Source organism: Hakea prostrata, chromosome 7 (genome assembly GCF_041222555.1).
Source record: "Hakea prostrata isolate BN-2017 chromosome 7, UWA_Hpros_2, whole genome shotgun sequence".
Classification (NCBI taxonomy): Eukaryota; Viridiplantae; Streptophyta; class Magnoliopsida; order Proteales; family Proteaceae; genus Hakea; species Hakea prostrata.
The window spans coordinates 9,039,153-9,058,955 of record NC_142606.1 but is presented as its reverse complement, the minus strand read 5'-3'; the positions used below and the strand labels follow the sequence as shown (position 1 = coordinate 9,058,955).

The window sequence follows — 19,803 nt, the reverse complement described above, 5'->3', positions numbered from 1 at the left end:
AGCCAAGAACCATCACCAAGAACACACCAGAGCCAACCGAACCTTTCACTCGCAGAAGAAGAAGCAGAGAACGAGAGCCAGAGAAAAAATCGAGAGGAGAGAGAGTGATTTCACCGAATGAATCTGAAATTCCTAAACCCCCAAATACATAAAGAGATTACACAATTACCCTCATACTCTTAAAACAAAACAATAAGACATAAGCCTATCCTAATACAAGTAGAATGATCAGACTGCCCTGTTTACATATTACAATAAAAAAATAGAGAGACAGGAACTAGGAGTTTCTTCGTTGGCTATTGTCTGACAATTGGTTGAAATATGAACTTCTGGAAGCCTCAACGGTCATTAACTGCCTTTCCATAATTGATTTCAGTTTTAACCGCTGTATCGGTTCACGATTCAGAATAAGCTATTGCTTGCATATTCATAAAAACCATGTATCAATTCCAGTGTTGTGGATTAGAGTTGATAGATGCTTGTTCAACGTATAAGATTTATTAGAGTGTATTTCCTCTACCCATCTAAGGGTAGACCGCTCACCCTTCCGTACTGTATAATGGGGTCGAGTACCATACCTCTGAGTACTGCACTGGAGCCCTCAAGGGCTCCTCTCCTAGTATTTGATGGAGGGGGTATGAAGAACCAAAGAGCAAGGTTCGACATGTTGGCCCGTGTAATGGGGTTGAGTACCGCTCACCCTTCCGTACTGTATAATGGGGTCGAGTACTCTACCTCTGAGTACTGCACTGGAGCCCTCAAGGGCTCCTCTCCTAATATTTGATGGAGGGGGTATGAAGAACCAAAGGCAAAGAGTTCGGATCAGCTTCTTGTCTTGTCAAAGGAGAGCAATGTGTTTTTCTAACGGTTTTCTACCACACAGTAGGGCCCACATAGGAACATGCCTGTGATATTTGTGTTTGGTGAAATTGCTTGGGTATTGTGCAATTAATGCCTAGAATCTACAACGAACAATTGAGATCTGTTCACAACACTGAATTCGAGCTTGCGTTTGGGAATGGACTCATATTAGGTCCATTTCTAACAAGAAAATGGATCTTATATTTCCTTGTAAATGTGTGACATGTGTCCCAACAACACATCAAATAGTTGAAATCTATTTTAAGTCACATCAAAGAACTATTGGCAAGAAAATGAACCTGTGTCAGAAATGGACCTGATAATTTTTCGTTTGAGAATCCCAACTGTGGGCCCTTCCTTGGGTGAGCAAAATTTGCGGGCCGAGCTTTCGCAAAAGACTCTTTTCAGGCTCGGCCCAGCCTGGTTGACATTGTCATTAGAAATCGCAACCCCAGCCCAGCCCAGCCCGTGTGCCAATAACAAGTCCATCTAGCCCAGAGCTTAAAATTTTCTGAAGCATTGGGTTCTCGGTATTGGCCTTGACGGTATTTTTATTTCGGTAAAAAAACTAAAATAAAAATTGATTGATGTTTTTCTCAGTGCAACTTTGGTAAAATGATATTGGCCCTACTTACGGTACAGTGAGTAAAGTTCAGAGACCCACAGTGGATCTAGTTGCCGTTCAGCATTCCCCTCGAAATGGGAATAGAAAACTAACTTCATCAACAGTTTGCTTTCGTTTCCTTTTCTTTTCTCTTTTTTATGTTGTTGTTGAATCTGCATCCAGAATTGCAATCCGTCATCAAATGAACGGCCTCTGAGAAATTCAGTCAAAACCCACCTCTCAAAGACGCAAAACGCTTTCTAGATCAATTTGCAGCAACAATGGAACCTGACGTCAGTATCGAGAGCGGTTGCGTGATCAGAATTGCTGTTCTACCAATCGGCTCGATCCCACAAGCGCAGCTTAGGGAATATGTATCGATGTTGGTTCGTCACGACAAAGTCGAGTTATCCGCCATCAGTTCATTCTACACGGAGCACCAGAAAAGCCCCTTCGCTAACCAGCCTTGGGAGACTGGGAGTCTTAGATTCAAGTTCATGCTCGGCGGCTCGCCTCCTAGTCCATGGGAGGATTTCCAGTCTGAACGTAAGATCCTCGCAGTAATTGGGCTCTGCCATTGCCCTTCTTCACCGGATCTCGATGTTGTTGCTGACCAATTTGCAACGGCATGCAAGAGATACTCTTCTGCTCTTGTCGAGCGCTGCTTTGCATTTTGCCCTGGCGATTCTCAGGTGCATTTCCGTGTTTTTAGTTTTACTGACCTTCTTTATGTTAAGAATTAAACGATGATGATTGGAAACGGGAAGAAGTTTAAATAGGAAGAATTTAAGCCTGTTCGTTTGGTAGCTTATGAATATCGATTGAACTTGGACCAAATTGTTGGAGTACTTTCTTTCTAATGGTAATTGTGCTATGTGAATGGGAAATTTTGCAATTTTTGTAGGCGTCCAAGGAGATGAAATTGTTTAATGTATAGCAGGGATGCAGGATTTTCATTAGAATGTTTAGATCAGCGAAGAAAGAGGAGGCAGGTTCGTTTACTTATTAGTAATTGAAATGGGTTCTGAAGTTTTTTACTCTCCAATTGAAGAGACTTAACTCAATTAAAATTTAAGTAAAAAGTGCAAAAGTGTTCTCTTTGCTATCCAACTTCACTTCTAGCCACCCTTTGCTCTTACATTCCAAGTAACCAGAGCAACCTTCCAGAGTTAGGTCCCCACCGTCAGTTTATGGCGTGTGGAACCTTAAGGCTCTTGGTTCTTATCCCTTTAAGCGTGTGGCCAAAAGAGCCTCCCCGGACAACGGGAATGAGATGAAAGCGGACAAAGTCCTTCAATATTTTTCACTTTAAGCAAGCAAAGAAAATCATTTGATATGGTATGTTCTTGGCTTCCTGCTGTTCTGATTGGTTTCTTACTCCCAATGCCGTAATCTGTTTTTGCTTTCATCTGTTCTTGTTTTTCATGGAGAAACTAAGGTAGATTGCAATACTACTTGGATTATCAGTGAACAAGGATCTGGCCTTGGAAACTTCATTCCCCATACTTTTTAATTTATGTTCTGATGTGTGTTTTTTGTTGTTTGCTTCGTGCTAATACTTATAACTGCACTGTTATCCCTTCCATTTCTCTGGAATCTAGTAATATTGAAAACCAGTGAATTAAAGGATAATTAATGGGGTTGTAGCTAAGAATCATGGAGAGGCATGAATATGCAAATTTCTGCTATCCAGCATCTTAGGTCTCTTCTGCACTTTAGAGCAGTAGGAATCCATTCATCAAACTGAGATGCCAGCTCCTAGGCAATTGTAGTTGCATACTTTTTTTTCTTTCATGATTCTCATGCATGCTGTGTGTCTTAGGTCCATGCAATTACAGGATCGTAGTTTGTAAATATGCAGTTTCTACCTAAAATATATCATTCAAGTGTTTACCAAATAATATTGGAATAGTAGAGTGTGTTTTGAACTTTCAATCGTTAGAAGCCCTACCAGCCACAGGTAACAATTGTTTGGCAATACAGACCATCAAATCCCATCATCAAATTGGTTATGAACCCAAAAGATGAGGTCAGTAGCTAGGGAATGTAAGACGAAATGTCAATTGGAAATTAATATTGTTACAGAACTTATTGCCCCCCTACTGAGTTACAATGACCTTGTGGGCTGAAGTTCTCCTTTATTGGTAACAAACTCTCAATGACAAATGGTGGGATGATTTTTCTCTTTTTCATAAACATCACACGATTTATGTGAAATGGGTGGATGGGATTTACCTTTTTACTTAAAGTTGGTTTCCTGGAGAGGTATAAAGCATGGATCTACAAATTCAATTAACTGATTCCTTACCTTATCAGTGAAAAATTACATGAGGTGGTTGACAAAAATGGTCATGCTTGGTCTACTTACCTTCAGGACTGGTTTTCTGAGTCCAGTTTCTTATTCCAGTCCCCAAGACATGACTTTTTTTCTTCTTTTCCATAAATAATTTCAAACTATATGTAAGCATAAATGGGTGGATGAGGGTCTTCTTTGTACTCAAAGTTGGTTATGCGGAGAGATTTGCAGTCATGGATCTAAAAACTCAGTTAACTGATTCCTGACCTTCTTAGTGGAAAATTACATGAGATGGTGTACAAAGATGACCATGGTTGGTCTACTAACTTTTTGGGCCTGGTTACATGTATCCAATTTCTTATTCCACTCCCTAAGACAGCTCTCCCTGTAAGAATTATAAAATGACCTTTCTAATGCTGTGGACAGTTGACAGTTGTTCCTGAGTTCTAATTTTCTTCAGTAGTCCGATGTTATTGTCAAACTGCGCTGATTTTAATGAGCTATTTTCCATTTTACTTTGTGGAATGGATGTGTACTTCTTGTTCTAAAAAATTATTATATTTATCAAAATGGTGTGCCACTTCAGTAAGGTGCCTGTCTGACCTTGCACCTTTGACAATAGATGGCCTTGGCTTCTTGCATTTGTCACACGCCTTAATATTTAATTGTTGTTGAATCATGTTGTTATTGTAGTTGTAAATTAAAATCCAGTTCCAAAACTTTTTTTTTTAATGTATTTATGGGTTTCTTGGAAAATTATCCAACTTGGGCACAGGGATATTTGGCGTTGCCATAAATGATGGCTGTTGGCTCGCATAAATCTTAGCACCCGTCCTCATAGAAGGAATTTGGATTTGTTTGATAATTCAATATTCATCGGTTTTCACTTTACTTTGCATCAACAATGCAAGCTTACAATTTGATGAATATCTAAGATGTTTTCCTTATTGAGTTTTTAGTGTATCTGATGCACCTCTCATGGCAAATCTCTCATATCTCCATTGTTGAAGGGTTTCGTCCTAATGTACAGATCAATTGCAGTGTTACTGCCCACATTCCTGCTGTTAATTTACAAATCTTTTAGTTGTTCAGTTTTTGCTGTTGAGCAACAGTAATGTTGTTAACCTGTGAACCATATTGTGATCCGCTGCCACAAGATCCTTCTTAAACGTCCTCCCTTCAGTTGTCACTTTTTATCCTTAGAATTCTTAACTTCTGTCTCATGTCTGTTGTTAATTGGTTCCTGTGTTTTCTGTTACAGCTAGAGGATGGTGGTAAAAAAGATAACAATATAATATTGTTTCCTCCTGCTGATCAGCAAACTCAGGAATTTCACTTGCTAACAATGATGCAAGATATTGCAGCTTCATTATTGATGGAGTTTGAAAAATGGGTTCTTCGTGCGGAATCTGCTGGAACTATTCTGAAGACACCATTAGATTCTCAAGCCAGTCTCAGCTCAGAGGAGGTTTATGTTTTAGGTGTCCTAAGGATTTGTTAGTTGCATTTTCTTTTTTTGTGTCCTTTGCCATTTGTTCCATTTATTTTGAAAGAATAAAACATCATCACCACTAGTTGTTCAGCATTAGAACCTGAATTCTGGTATGGCTAAACTGCAGGTGATAAAGGCCAAAAAACGTAGGCTTGGACGAGCACAGAAGACTATTGGGGATTATTGTCTGTTGGCAGGCTCACCTGTTGATGCCAATGCTCACTACTCTACAGCATTAGAACTTGCCAGGTTGACAGGGGACTTTTTCTGGTATGCTGGGGCGATGGAAGGCAGTGTATGCGCCTTACTGGTAGGAAAATTTTCTGGGCTAGAAATATTGTAAAGCGGTTTAATTCTGTCAGATATCCACTATGATGCTACTTTTCTTTGTGTACAAATGAAGCTTGCATTGACGATTAATAAATTGATCAAGATATCACATATTATATGCTCTACTCATTCAGGTTGGATCATTCTAGGCTTCTAGCTGTCTTACATGTTGGATCCTATAATATATTAAGATAGATAATTTGGCCCCTACGTGTTTTATTTCTAAGATACACCATGGTTGGTCTTACCTTGCTCACAATGTTCTGTTGTTTGTGTCCTGTTTTGTAGTTGTGTACACCCTACTAGCAAATGATCTTCTTGTGACTGTCATATGAATTTCTTTGGTTCGTCCTTATTTAAGATCAAAAGTTCCTACATATGATCTGTTACAAGATTTGAGTTGTGAGCTTAATTATATTAGTTTTGCTGAATGAATTTCAATTGTGTTAAGCTTGTGTTACTTCTATTTGTTTTGTGATCAGATAGACCGGATGGGTGAAAAGGACCCAGTTTTAGAGGATGAGGTGAGGTATCGTTACAATAGCGTGATCATTCATTACAGAAAGCCATTCATGCAAGATAATGCTCAAAGGTGATTGAGGCTTACATCTGCTAATGGATATCTTCTTGGTGCAGCTGCATCCATTAAAACAATATGACATTGGTGTATGATATGATTTTGTCTTGTCTTAGATTTTTCACATTCTTTTTGCCTTTAGCCTTGCTTCTTGTTTCAAGAAGAATAACAAAGAAAATACAATTTGATTATCATTAATTTTTTATTCCTGATGGTTTCTGTTTTGCTTCCCTCATTGTAGAGTTTCAACTCTAAGCTTTGAACTTGAAGCGACTTTGAAATTGGCTAGATTTCTTAGCAGGTAAGCTTCTGTGAATAAGTTGTCTGGATATCTCATATTCCCCTTTGTATGGTTATATGTTGAGATTTGAACCAATTCCAGTGGCATGGGTTGCACTATTTATATTTGCTTGTAATCTGTAGTAGTTCAAAAGGATCTGTTATAGAGGGTAAAGATGATGTTCTAACTGTTTAGCGTGTCTAATCATGGACATGCATGAGTATGCTAAGTATCTTACATATATAAATAATTGTCTAGGTGTCTAACTTGAGCTGCTGTCGCCTTCAATGCAGTGGGACCTAAACAACGTGATAACTATTATTATATAAAATTGTCCTTCCAGCCAACATAAAGAGGGGCATCAAAAGTCCTTGAGGCCTTTGTTGTAAGGTAAAACCTAAAAGAAACAAAGTTTTCCAATGAAGTAATAATGCTAATTTAAGGTTGATCAAAAGCAACCCTAGGGCTGTTGTCTAATATGGAAACTGGCAGCTACATACATAACATGCATGTATGATAAAGCAATAGGTCTAGAGACAATGAACAACATACATTCAGGATTGGATATGTTCAATTCAGCAATAACTAATTAGGTGCACATGAAGCAAATATAGAGCTGCCTTTGAAGTATTTAGTTTTGAGTATCTCCGAGTGGTTAATTTAGGAGATGTATCATGTTGGACGGAGAGATGCAAGGTGCTCTAGATATTTATGTGAATGCTTGAGATACGTGCAAAGTATATTCTTGAACCATAAAACAATGGAAATCAGTAGTATATAAAATATTCCATGGATAAATAGGAGACCAAAGTATGACAAGATATGGGCATGCAATTAATTATATGTAACAACTAGGTTTTTTACATGTGCTATTTCCAAATTTTAAGATATAGTATCAGTATTATATCATATTGGTATTTTAAAGATATGATGGTATAGATAGCATTGGTGGATAGAAGGTTTTGTTTAGGGTTTTAATGTTGAGGATTTAGGGTTTAGGGTTTAGTGTTTTTGAGTCTATGTATTTTCTTTGCTGTGTGAAGACTTAAAACCTTGGACGAGTCCTTCTATTAGTCACTTCAGAATTTTTTTCAAAAAATTCTTTTCATATATGTAATGTACCCATCAGTTTAGCGTGATTTACTTTAATAGATTTTTAGTTCTTCATCTTCGATGTTCGAGCTATTGAGTTTGTGCATGCGGATTGGTTTTTAAGATCTGGTCTTCTTGACTTCTTCTAAATATGTTTATCTTTCTTCAGAGTTCAGAGGTTTGAGCTTCCTTTCCATTTTTCTTCCTCCATTCTTCTTTTCGTTTGCTATTACTGGGTTTAGTTTGTGTCACTCTTATTCTCTTCGAAATTTTGGATTGCATTGTTCTTCATGTATCTCTTTGGTTAGTCATCTCTTTATCATCTCAGATTCTGTACATAAGATTCTGTTGCACTCTCTCCACAATTCTGGTGTGCAGGTCATCGTAAGTGCTGTTCTCCTATTGCCATCAAGAATGGTCTGTGCAGGCAGGTCAAGCCACTATGCTGTTTTTAGTGATAATTTGCATAGTTATTCTGCTGGCTCTGACATATTCAATCAGGGTTCTGGCTTGTTTTGAAATCTCAGGCCAGAATTATAAGTTTTCTACCATTTCTGTTCTGTAGTCTCTATTTCTGCGTCTGTCTGTATTAGCCTCTTACTGTGTTGGGAATTGGGATTACCTACTTAAGGGTTGTGAAGGCATCCTGCTGCATATCAATGACATACTGTTTTTGTAAATGAAAAGAACTTCAGGGATAAGGATATAGGAGTTGGAACCTGTTGGTTGTGGCTTCTAAACTTCTAAACAGCCTCTCTTGTGAATTAGGTGTTAGGGCTGTCACATTTCCCTCTCTTCTTTTTATTTATTTATATATTTTTATTTTTTAAATTATATATATATATATATATATATATAATTTATTTATTTATTTTTATTATTATTATTTTTTTACTTTTTGGGTACAGTTCATATTGTTGGTCCCTGCCTTTTTGCATGTTTATGAAGTATTTCAGCTGAAATTGTTTGTGGAGAAGCCTGAAGTTTTGGTTCCCATATCAAATTATCACTTTTGGACTTTTCTTCTGGTCTTCTGGGATTAATCATCGCTAACTATCATTGGTTCTTGCAGAAGAGAACTAGCTAAGGAGGTGGTGGAGTTGTTAATGACTGCAGCTGACGGGGCAAAATCTTTGATTGATGCCAGTGACCGGCTGATATTATATGTTGAAATAGCTAGGTTGTTTGGTGCTCTTGGTTATCAACGTAAAGCTGCATTTTTTTCAAGGCAGGTTGCTCAGCTGTATTTACAACAAGACAACAGTTTGGCTGCTATTAGTGCCATGCAAGTGTTGGCGCTGACGACAAAGGCCTATCGCGTTCAAAGTAAAGCAATCAGCCTAAAGTCTCCCAATGTGAGTCTTGAATAGAAACTGAAAGAGTATCTTTCTTTGTTCTGGATGTTTGTTGTATAGCTTCTAGTATTCTTTTTATTTTATTTTATTTATTTTAGTTTATCTATTTCCATCCATGATGTTATTATTATATGAAATTTCACCAGCGCCACTCTTCTTTAAGAATTTTTGCCTTCTGGAACCCCTCTTCCTTTTTCCAATTGCTATCTGCAATCATATCGGGTTGTCAGCCGTTTACTTGGGACAAGTTCACTATTGTATTACTGATTTAAAAGTTGCTTATAAATCTTGGGAATAGAACTCTGCTTGGAGCAGTTATGTATTCAGGCATGGTCATCACGCTAAGTGCATGGTCAGTGGTGTTCTTTCTCCTTAAATTGTTATTGCTGCAGGGCTGAAAAGAGATGAAGGGGTGGCCAGGGGATATTTATCATGGATACAAACATGGTGCATCTGTTTTTCTGGATGGGGATTTATTTTATGCTGGCAAATTGCATCTTGACTGGTCTTACCTATGAGTTCACCACATCAAGCTCGATACTTGTTAGAGATACAGTAAAAGTTCAATCTATCCTACCTAAGTCTGAAATTTACCGCTCAGAGTATTTGATTAAATTTGAATTTAATCTGCTCCTCCAGTAGATCATTCCCAGGTCTGAATTTAGAAAAAGTGTTACTTATCCTTGCACTTATGTGCTATGGTAGATCTTTTTACTTTTGTCCCTTGGTCCAACCATTGAGCTTGGATATCTATCAGCTTCAATACACACATACTCTCTGTGCTTTTGTTTTTTAATGGTTGTGAAATTGTATGTTTGACATACCATCACTTTCCTCCCTGGCCATAGTTCACCCCTGCTCTCTTTTTATGGTTAGATTAGATGTTAGTTGAAGAAGTTGGTCTTTCTTCTTTCAAAGCTTTCTTGGTCAGGTTTATGCTACTTTTCATTTACATTTCAGGGTTTTCAACTTCATCTGCAATAGGGGACTGGTTTTCCCCATTCATTAAATGGTGCTGATCAGTAAACCATTTCAGTGAATTGAAGCATCCAGCAGCAGTTTCCACATTTGAAGCTGGAAGATTTCTTCACCAACTACACATTGATGGCATGATGGCATTATGATCTCATGCCTTGTGTGAGAAGCTCTTTGGTTAACGCCATTTTAAAGTGATCTATTCGTTTCCGGTTGGACGCGTTAAGTGGTCCAATTTTCTCATATATAACTCCTCAGTGATGAACCAAGCTCAGTGCACCACTCAAAGGAGTATCAATAAGGTCATCATTAATGAATCAGTTTAACCCTTAGATCTTTTTCTGGACAATTGTTTCCATTGGTCTCCCCTTCTGGGCATGAACAAGATGCTTCCTTCACACTTGGTTGAGCTTTTTGAAACTGAGTTTCACAAGTTGTTCAGTGTAGAGCTGTTAATTTTGTTAGCATGCAAGAAAAACTGTCCATTTGTGTATCACCCAATAGAAGAACTATAAAAACCAGTGTAATTGGAGGCGATGGATCTGAATCCAAGTACTTCCTAATTTTAATTTATGGTAATTCACATCCAAAGGTAACTAGTGCTTTGAAGTTTTGGTATTTTGATTGTAATTTGCTGGTGCTAGATGAGTTAGGTGACTTATAGACTAGTTATTGATGTGTCCTATGAAAAGAAAATGCTATATTTGAGTACAAGCAGTGGCTGTACTTTGTTGTAATCTATCTATTCTTGAGGGTTTGGCTTTGGTCTTCTTTTCATTAGTTTGCTCTATTTCTTGCCTTTTAGCCATTTTTGGTAATTGCTTTGCCTATCTCTTTCAACCCTCTCGAACTTCTTCTTTTTCCCCTCTTTTTTTTTGGAAGGAAATTGGATCAACTCATGCTGAGACTGGGAAATTTCATCCTCAATCGGTTGTCTCGTTGTTTGAGTCTCAATGGAGCACCTTGCAGATGGTTGTGCTGAGAGAAATTCTGATGTCTTCTATTCGTGCTGGAGATCCCCTTTCTGCCTGGAGTGCTGCTGCTCGCCTACTTAGGTCTTATTACCCTCTCATCACACCTGCAGGGCAAAGTGGACTTGCAAGTGCTCTTAGAAATTCAGCAGAAAGGCTTCCTTCTGGAACCCGCTGTGCTGATCCTGCCCTACCTTTTGTCAGGTATTCTCTTGACAGGTGATTTTAAATTTATACAACTGCAATGGGAATCATGCTTAGGGCCAAAATAAGTTGTCGTACATTCTGTATCTTAATTCTCATGGTGCAATCTGTGCTGGATGTTTTTGGTTCCTTTCTTCTTTTTTTTTTTTTTTTTTTTTAGTGTTGGATGGAAAGTAATGAGATGGATTATCTCAAGGCTTGGGTAGCTGCAGCCTCTGCTTACAAGTGGAGCTACCTAGGTGGGACCTTGAATATTTGTCAATATCCTAGATCATAAAAAAAAAAAAGGTTGGAATTGGCTTGTTATTCCTTATAATCTTTGGGATCCAATCTTTTCCTTCCTTGAAGGTTCTTCAAGTGGTGCAGTGGGGGGAGATCCTGCTACTTCTGAAACAAAATTTGTTGATATACATTGTTGTGTTCCCTTCCTATTGCTCTTTTGCTTGATAAAAATTCTGTAATGACTAGATAGACATAATTTTGTCTTTATGGTTCCAGGTTGCATTCTTTTCCTAACCATCCATCAGAAATGGATATTGTTAAACGCAATCCAGGGAGGGAAGATTGGTGGGTAGGCTCAGCTCCTTCAGGGCCTTTTATTTATACACCATTCAGTAAGGGAGAGCCAGATAACAGCAGTAAACAGGAGTTGATTTGGATCGCTGGTGAGCCAGTCCAAGTCCTGGTAGAATTGGCTAATCCATGCGGCTTTGACTTAATGGTTGAGAGTATATATCTGTCGGTCCATTCTGGAAATTTTGATGCCTTTCCCATAAGTGTGTCTCTTCCACCTAGTTCATCCAAAATCATCAGTTTATCAGGGATTCCAACATCTGTGGGTCCAGTAACAATTCCAGGATGCACTGTTCATTGTTTTGGTGTTATAACTGAGCACCTTTTCAGGGATGTTGATAACTTGCTCCTTGGAGCAGCACAAGGACTAGTACTTTCTGACCCTTTCCGTTGCTGTGGATCCCCCAAGTTAAGAAATTTCTCTGTGCCAAATATTTCAGTGGTACCCTCCCTGCCTCTACTTCTTTCTCATGTGGTTGGAGGTGATGGTGCTGCTATCTTATATGAAGGTGAAATTCGTGATGTCTGGATAAGTCTGGCAAATGCAGGGTCTGTTCCAGTTGAACAAGCTCATATTTCACTTTCAGGGAAAAATCAAGATTCTGTTATTTCAGTTGGATATGAAGCCCTAAGCTCTGCTCTTCCTTTAAAACGAGGTGCAGAAGTTTTGATACGAGTGACCATAAAAGCTTGGCAGCTTAGCTTGGGAGACCCTGATAGTGCTACTGGCAAAAGTATTTCAGGAAATACTGGGAGGATATTAAAAGATGGAAGCAGCCCCATGTTGGTTGTTTATTATGCAGGTAAAAGACCCTTCATATCAATGATGTCCACATTGTCTTGAACATCTTCCTGTCTTCTTTGTTTCTACTTCAGTTTAATGTAATTTTCTTGAACTGTTGGGTAATTTTCTTTCCGCTGAAATGAAAACACAGGCCAAAAAAAAATAATAGAAAGAAAGAAAGGGGGCAGGGAGGCAGAAACATAAATTATGGAATCTGCTGGGAGTCTATTATCTTGTTCTTTAATTTTTATGGCATTACTCTATCTATTTGGTTGAACTGTTGCATCACTATTTATTAGGTAATCTAGCAATAGGGTATGAGTGAAATCTGCTGGGAGGTTACATAGAAATGCTAATGAAACACCTTTTTTGTGCTTCAGGCCCACAAGTTGGGGTGTTGACACTTACATGATCTACCACCTTTTAGACCTTGGCCCATAATCTGTCAGTGTAGACTGGGATCCAGGTTGAGGGTTGATGTCTTGTATTCTGTGGTTTGGGTTAGGGGCCTTGGGCTGCCCTTTGAAGGTTTTTGTAGGGGTTAATTTGGGAATTGCTTCTTTGTGTTCTCATCTCACCATGGAACTAAGCTCCTTGTTGAACCACATATATCCTTTTGTTGTGTTTGTTTGATTGTTCATTACATTGTGTTTTCTGCTTCATGGATACGTTTCAAATAAATCCGCCAATATGACCTCCACTAACAATATTTTGCTCCTTTGCTAGCCATCAAGTTTTATTTGCCTCCCTGGAGTATTTTGTTTAACGGTGTCATTATGCTATATTATAGATCTTTGTATTGCTTCTGGTGAAACTTTGTTGTTTGTATCAACTACTTTCACATATTGTAAAAAGGTATGCATGTACGCTCATGTTCTCAATGTCTGGCCTCTTCCTATTTTCCTGTCAGGGCCACTTGAACATCCAGGAGACGGCAAAATAAATGGTAATGTTGTGCCTCCAGGTAGGCGTCTGGTTGTTCCATTGCACATCTGTGTTCAGCAGGGGTTGTCCTTTGTGAAGGCTCGTTTGCTTTCAATGGAAATTCCAGCACATGTTAGTGAAAACCTGCCTAAGCCGGTCTATCTAGAGAATGGTTTCATGAAAGAAGCCTCTGTTCCTGATACCAAGACTGAAAGCTTGGTAAAGATTGATCCATACAGAGGAAGTTGGGGTCTGCGCCTTCTTGAACTTGAGTTATCTAATCCAACCGATGTTGTTTTTGACATTAGTGTTTCGGTCCAGCTAGAAAGCACAAAGGACGAGGATACTTTTGTTGATCATGATGCTGCTGATTTTGGTTATCCGAAAACTAGAATTGATAGGGATTACTCTGCAAGAGTACTGATACCCCTGGAGCATTTCAAGCTCCCTATTCTTGATGGATCATTTTTTGTAAAGGATTCCCAGGCAGATGATATTACCACTATTAGAAGTTCTAGCTTTTCAGAAAAGAATACCAAGGCTGAATTGAATACCTCTATTAAAAGCTTGATCTCCAGAATAAAGGTCAGATGGCAATCTGGAAGAAACAGCTCTGGGGAATTGAACATTAAGGATGCCATACAAGCTGCTTTGCAAACATCAGTCATGGACGTATTGCTTCCAGATCCATTAACTTTTGGCTTTAGACTAGCTAAAAATGGTATGCTGGTCGACTCACCAAAAGAATCCAATATTCAAGTGAAGTCTCCCAGGTCTAAAGGTTCCATACTTGCACATGACATGACTCCCATGGAAGTTATTGTTTGTAATAACACTAGGGAACCAATCAAGATGAGACTAAGTATTTCTTGCAGAGATGTTGCAGGCGAGAATTGCATCGAAGGAAACAGAGCTACTGTCTTATGGGCTGGTATGTATAAATAATGCCATCCTTTTGCTTCTTGGCTCTTCTTGGGAATATTGGGATCTCTCTTATATATCTTTGCCCATATTTATGTAGGCTGTCTAACTCTCATACATACACGATATGTTAGTAGTGTCTTTAAAAAGATTGTTTGACATTCTTATGATAATTGATATATTCAGCCTAAAATGAAACCTAAACGTAGCCTGCCATATTAAGAAAAAAAATTTGTTCTATAATTCTGGCTGTGCTGTCCCACAATTTTCACTGTAACTTTGGGTTTGTGTCTTAATGAAATTGTCTATTGATACTATGGTTAAATAACTTGGCTTGGAAGCGCATGCTGGTCGGCCAAAAAACCTGTTGATGCTTGCTTTAATATTGTCCAGTTGTTAGCACTTTCATCTTTTCATTTGTTCATTACCATTGTGTTCTTAGGTGTTCTGAACGGGGTGTGTGTGGAGGTTCCCCCTCTTCAAGAAATTAAGCATTGTTTTTCCTTGTATTTCCTGGTACCTGGTGAGTACACACTACTAGCTGCTGCTGTTATTGATGATCCCAATGACATCCTCAAAGCTCGTGCCAAAGCTTATTCATCTGATGAGCCGATCTTCTGTCGTGGGCCTCCATTCCATGTCCGGGTCATTGGGAGCACATGATCTGTTTATGCACCTCACTTTTGAGTTGCAGCTTTCGTTGATAACAAATGGATGGCCGGAAAAGCCCGAGTGATACCTTGTAGTAGTACAGGACACTGGATTGGTTGGTGATTCTCCCATCTGCCGATGATTGCATTTCTACTACTACTACTACTACTAATACATATTATGGAGCTTGATGGTGTAGGAAGCCTATGTATGTTATGTATGGGCATCAGGCAAAAAGGGTATAGGTACTGGATTGAGTTCACAAGACTTGTGGAGCGATTACAATTTTCTTAGCTTCATGGAGTTCAATAGAAGAGATATATTATAGGTGGTTCTGGGGGATTCTTCCACTTATGTAGTTTCGGCTATTTGATGGTTATAGTGGTTCATGAGTCACAGGTGTACTGTTTATTCTGTTGGGTTTTTCTTTTTTGTTTCTTTTTTTTTTATTTTTTTTTATTTTTGGTCAAGGAGAAGGGGTATCTTGTACAAGAAATTGATAAGTAGTGAATGTGTGAATTACATTTGTTACCGGATCTTACCTAAAAGAGCATAAAAAAGTAGGGGAGTGTCAAAATGTATTCCATACCATCAAAATTGAACTGAATTAAATGGATGCAAATAATATATGGTGACTGAGAATTAAATGAGAACCCCCCACCCTACCCCTTTAATATAAAAATACATTTTTCTTTTATATCTCTTAATATATTCAAGTGGTAAACTGGTAATCGATAATAAATGGATCATGTTTTGGTTACTCATCTTAATTCCAACCAATAAAACCAGAAGAATGATCGATCGATACCCCTACCTAAAGGCTGGAAAACAGGAAAAATTTGCTCTGTTGTATCAATCATAAGGTCAAAAACTGAAGCCCATTGATTGGTAGCTCTCAATGCTAAGGAATCAGTGGTGATTAAGCAGTGTTCCTTGTTTCATTTTGTTTCATCCATTAAACCATACTCAGTATTAACCTGCAGACCCCGAAGTTCTGATTTCCAAGGCACCTGACCTGAGTTTCTGAATTATAATGTTTCAATGGTCTGCCCTCTATTGAATCATTTGAACCCCCTAAACTTGGAAGACTTTCATTTTCTTTTTCCTTTTCTTTGATCTGTACCTGTAGTTGGAAAAAACTTGTGACCACAAACAAATCATTTAAAAGGAAACGTTTGCCAATAAAATCATTTTAGTTTAACTACTGTTTGTCTGTTTGCATCACCTAATTTTATTTTATTTATTAAAATCCTATCTCCCAAAAAAAAAAAATTTAAAAATAATAATAATTACTGATACTTTTCGTTACGCAAAGTAGTTGTCTTTTACTTTAATTTATTTTGGTTTATTTTAAGATTTGCAGCTAGAATTAGTTAGTGAATATTGTCATAGTATAGAATTTTGGAGGGGCTCTGTTTTCAAAGATAAAGTGGGATGCAAATGTTTGAAGGACTCTATTTTGAATTGTCAAAATAATTTGGTTAAATTAAGTTGTTTAAGTTGAAATCACCACAAGTTTTATATGAATCAAATCAATTGTTTAAAATAATTGATCACAACTAAAATCATATATTATTAAATGGTGTTAGTTGTTCTTGTGTCAGAATCAATTTAATGGCTTGACTCTTATCGTGTTGACATCATTAAGATAATTAGAAGAAAATCCTATGCCTGGTTATGCCCTTGTACCCGTTTTCATGGTTATTTTAAAATTGGAAGTTTTTTTTTAATGGAATAATTAACTTCTCCTTTAAGTTAATAAATAATTTCATATGTTTTTATCTCCTCTAAAATCTTTTTTTAAGATTTCATCTAACAAAATTTTGATCAAAATGATCATATACGGCATGATAACTCCCTTATGAAGTCACCATGAAAATTGTTAAGACAGAAAACTATGATTTTAAATTTTGAGAGATCACTGGATTTGATGTTAGACATAAGAATATGTTTGGAGCAAATCATTTGAAATTATTCTTTTATTTTCAATCCGAGTTTTCATTCAAAGGCAAGGAAACAGTCAAAACAAGGATAACTCTCTCGTTTTTTTCATTTTTATGGGTAAATTTTGATAGAAAACTAGGAGATTGTTTTTGCTGGTTCTATATTAATGAAATGAATGAAACTTCTAAATGACAATCTAAAAGAACCTGAATTATAAGCCTTGACAATTGGAAGGTTTTTTCTAAACAAAAGAAGAAAAAAAGAATCTGTTCTGTAGTAGAAGATTCTGGAGTTTTATTTCAAGATTCTTGCTATGAAATTGACTAAACAAATAAAGAAAAGAAAGCTATGGAGACGAACACGTCCCTTTTAACAAAATTAATGACACTCATCCTAAACCACACAAACTCCTACAATTATGGGATGCCTTCTACTAGGTGAAGCATATACTATGGTTATCAAATTTTAAAATGTTAACTTTGAAAATTAAGTCATTATCTATACTGTTCACATCATCAACTTGTTCACTACATGGGTTTTGGCTTTTCTTCCATCTCTTCTTCCTGTTAACTTTTGAAGTCTTATGACATCACCCTTATCTATTCGAAACTTAGAAAAAGACTATTCTTTGGATACCTTTCAAATGTAACTAAATCTATAGTGAGTTTGTTTCTTTTTGTGTCTCAAATCTTAAATTTATAGGCAAGTTGGTCTAAATTCAAGTAGACAACTTGATTACCGAAAGGAGATATTGACTTCAATTTTAAAGGTTAGAAGAATATTTAGAGTTGGCTTGAATTGAATTAGAAAAGGAAATGATAAGGAACCCAAAGTCAATAATGCACAACACTCATAAGAGGTAAGGGTATCATCGGTACAGTTTCGATATAGTACCAACTTTGAATATCGAAAATCATAACCATACCGTACTGAATTTACACGATAGATACGGTTTCGGCATTTGCAAAAATAGTTTGGTATGGTTTTAGTATTAAATCGGTAAGGAAAAACGGTTTAAACACAGTATCTAGTGCGATACAATTTTTGTATGAACAAACCGATGCCATTTTTGTTATTAGTTCATTAAGATTTTAATGAAATTGCGATCAAACAATCGATAGAATATAATTTTAACAGAAACAAAACAAGTAAATCTAGGAAGATGAATGAAGGATGAGACGAAAAACTGAAATAGGGAATTAGGGATAGGGGAAAGGTAAGTTGTTTTAATTGTAAAATTATATTTATATCCCATAATTTGATACCGTACCAGTTCGGCACGGTTTTGGTACATTCCAATGGTATGAGTACCTAAACTGGAACCATATTGAAAAAATTCAGTTTTGATATGTACCGTACTGAATCAAAACTGAATTTTGAACGATGTGGTTTTAGACGGCATGATTTAATACGATTAAACAATTTCAGTACACAATTGAAACGGTCAATAAAAGGCTTGGAAACTCAAAAGGTTTAATTTTATTCTAAAGAATTTACCAAATGAACCATCTTTCCACAATTCACACCCTAAAACTACAAAATCAACATTTGATAAGACCTCATTGTTTCAATTCAATCAGACAAGTCATGAAAAAGCTCATATAAGACTTTTTGTTGTATGATTTAGACATAAAGGTTTTGATTGATAGTACTCTTCACACGTTACTTTAATTTTATATCATATTTTAGTTAATGCAAAATAAGATATAAATAAAATAATCTTGACCTAGTAAACACGTATCTTATGATCTTATCTCAAAGATTAAAGGTACCTGTATTTCATTTTGATTGGTTTAATAAAATAATAATACTTATTGGATTTTTTATTCCCTTTTGGTACTAAATTAGGGGATTTGTTTAAACATAAGGTGAAAGAGGTTTTTTTTTGTGGGGAAAGGGGGCGTCCGGATCTGTGAACCTGCAACTGCTTTTTCACCCCAAAATACAGGGACTCAAGGGTGGGTAATGAAAGTTTTTTTTTTAATATTTTTCAGCTGTGGGGCCCACCGATTTTGTGGTGGTAAAACCGTATGAGAGCACTTAACTAATGTTTGTACCCCAATCATTCTTTGACCAAAAAGAATAAGTCTTTCTTTTGAACGATAGAAGAAGTCTTTCTAATTGCAAGGTTTGAGTTTTCAAAAAAAAATAAAAATGAAGGATTGTTTGTTAAGCAATGAGTGTTTTTTTGGGTAGAATTGTACACAATGATTGAAGCTTTTTAATGAAAATGTCGTCGGTTTGATGCTTCCCGTGGTATAGTACGTACCCATCCTCTAATATACAGTTCTAAAACTGAAAGAGAAGAGTTTGGATCTCTCCATGGAGGGAGAACCATATTGTTCTCTTGATACTATTTTTCTACTATACAATAAGGGTTGGTTCATGTAAAACTTAATGAAAGTTTCACTTTTGAATTATTTTAATAATATTTAGATGTAGATCTTATTCTTATTGTGTGATGAAAATGTATTAATTGAGCGATGAAAATGTGATTTAAACATAAGATATGGGAGTTATCTGCCAAGAGAGAACATACGTGCTCTGTTGATACATTTGAATCACACAATAGGGGATGGAGTCCATGTAAAATTTAGTGAGATTTTCACTTTTATTAATTTTTATCTATTTTCATGCAAGTCCTATATGGTGAAGACAAATTATGGGTTCAGTTCAGGGCACCGAACTATTCAGCTTGGAACATGAACCATTGGATCGAGATGTTGATTCGACGGTTGCAAATTTTGGTGGACATATTCAATGCATTTATTACGCTGAAGTGAAGCAAGATCCGACGTTAAGGGAGCATATTATCCTTCCGTGACGGAAAAGTGATCGAAACACGAGATCCACGGGATGAGGCCTCATGGGGCAGGGGACCACCTAGGTCAACCCACGAGTCGGGAATCCTTTGAAAGCATGGAAAGGGTCCGTCCAAGGGAAAGGGGAGAAGGTACCGAGTTTGCATT

At 37.1% G+C, this 19,803-nt stretch overlaps 1 protein-coding gene across 1 annotated transcript; it reads left to right on the top strand.

Annotated features, from left to right (window-relative positions):
- Window positions 1-1,503: 1,503 nt before the first annotated feature.
- Window positions 1,504-15,949, top strand: TRS120 (transport protein TRS120). The gene is made up of 10 exons (XM_089160962.1): window positions 1,504-2,157; window positions 5,023-5,229; window positions 5,381-5,563; window positions 6,066-6,175; window positions 6,402-6,461; window positions 8,605-8,887; window positions 10,745-11,037; window positions 11,536-12,413; window positions 13,305-14,249; window positions 14,682-15,949. The coding sequence occupies exons 1-10, from the start codon at window positions 1,747-1,749 to the stop codon at window positions 14,900-14,902; spliced, it is 3,591 nt and encodes a 1,196-aa protein (XP_089017088.1). The 5' UTR covers window positions 1,504-1,746; the 3' UTR covers window positions 14,903-15,949.
- Window positions 15,950-19,803: the final 3,854 nt, after the last annotated feature.

Coding starts and splice junctions, on each gene's coding strand:
- TRS120 (XM_089160962.1), top strand. CDS start 1,747: ATGGAACCTGACGTCAGTATCGAGAGCGGTTGCGTGATCAGAATTGCT. Junction 11,038..11,535: donor CCTGCCCTACCTTTTGTCAG/GTATTCTCTTGA, acceptor TTATGGTTCCAG/GTTGCATTCTTTTCCTAACC. Junction 14,250..14,681: donor AGCTACTGTCTTATGGGCTG/GTATGTATAAAT, acceptor TTGTGTTCTTAG/GTGTTCTGAACGGGGTGTGT.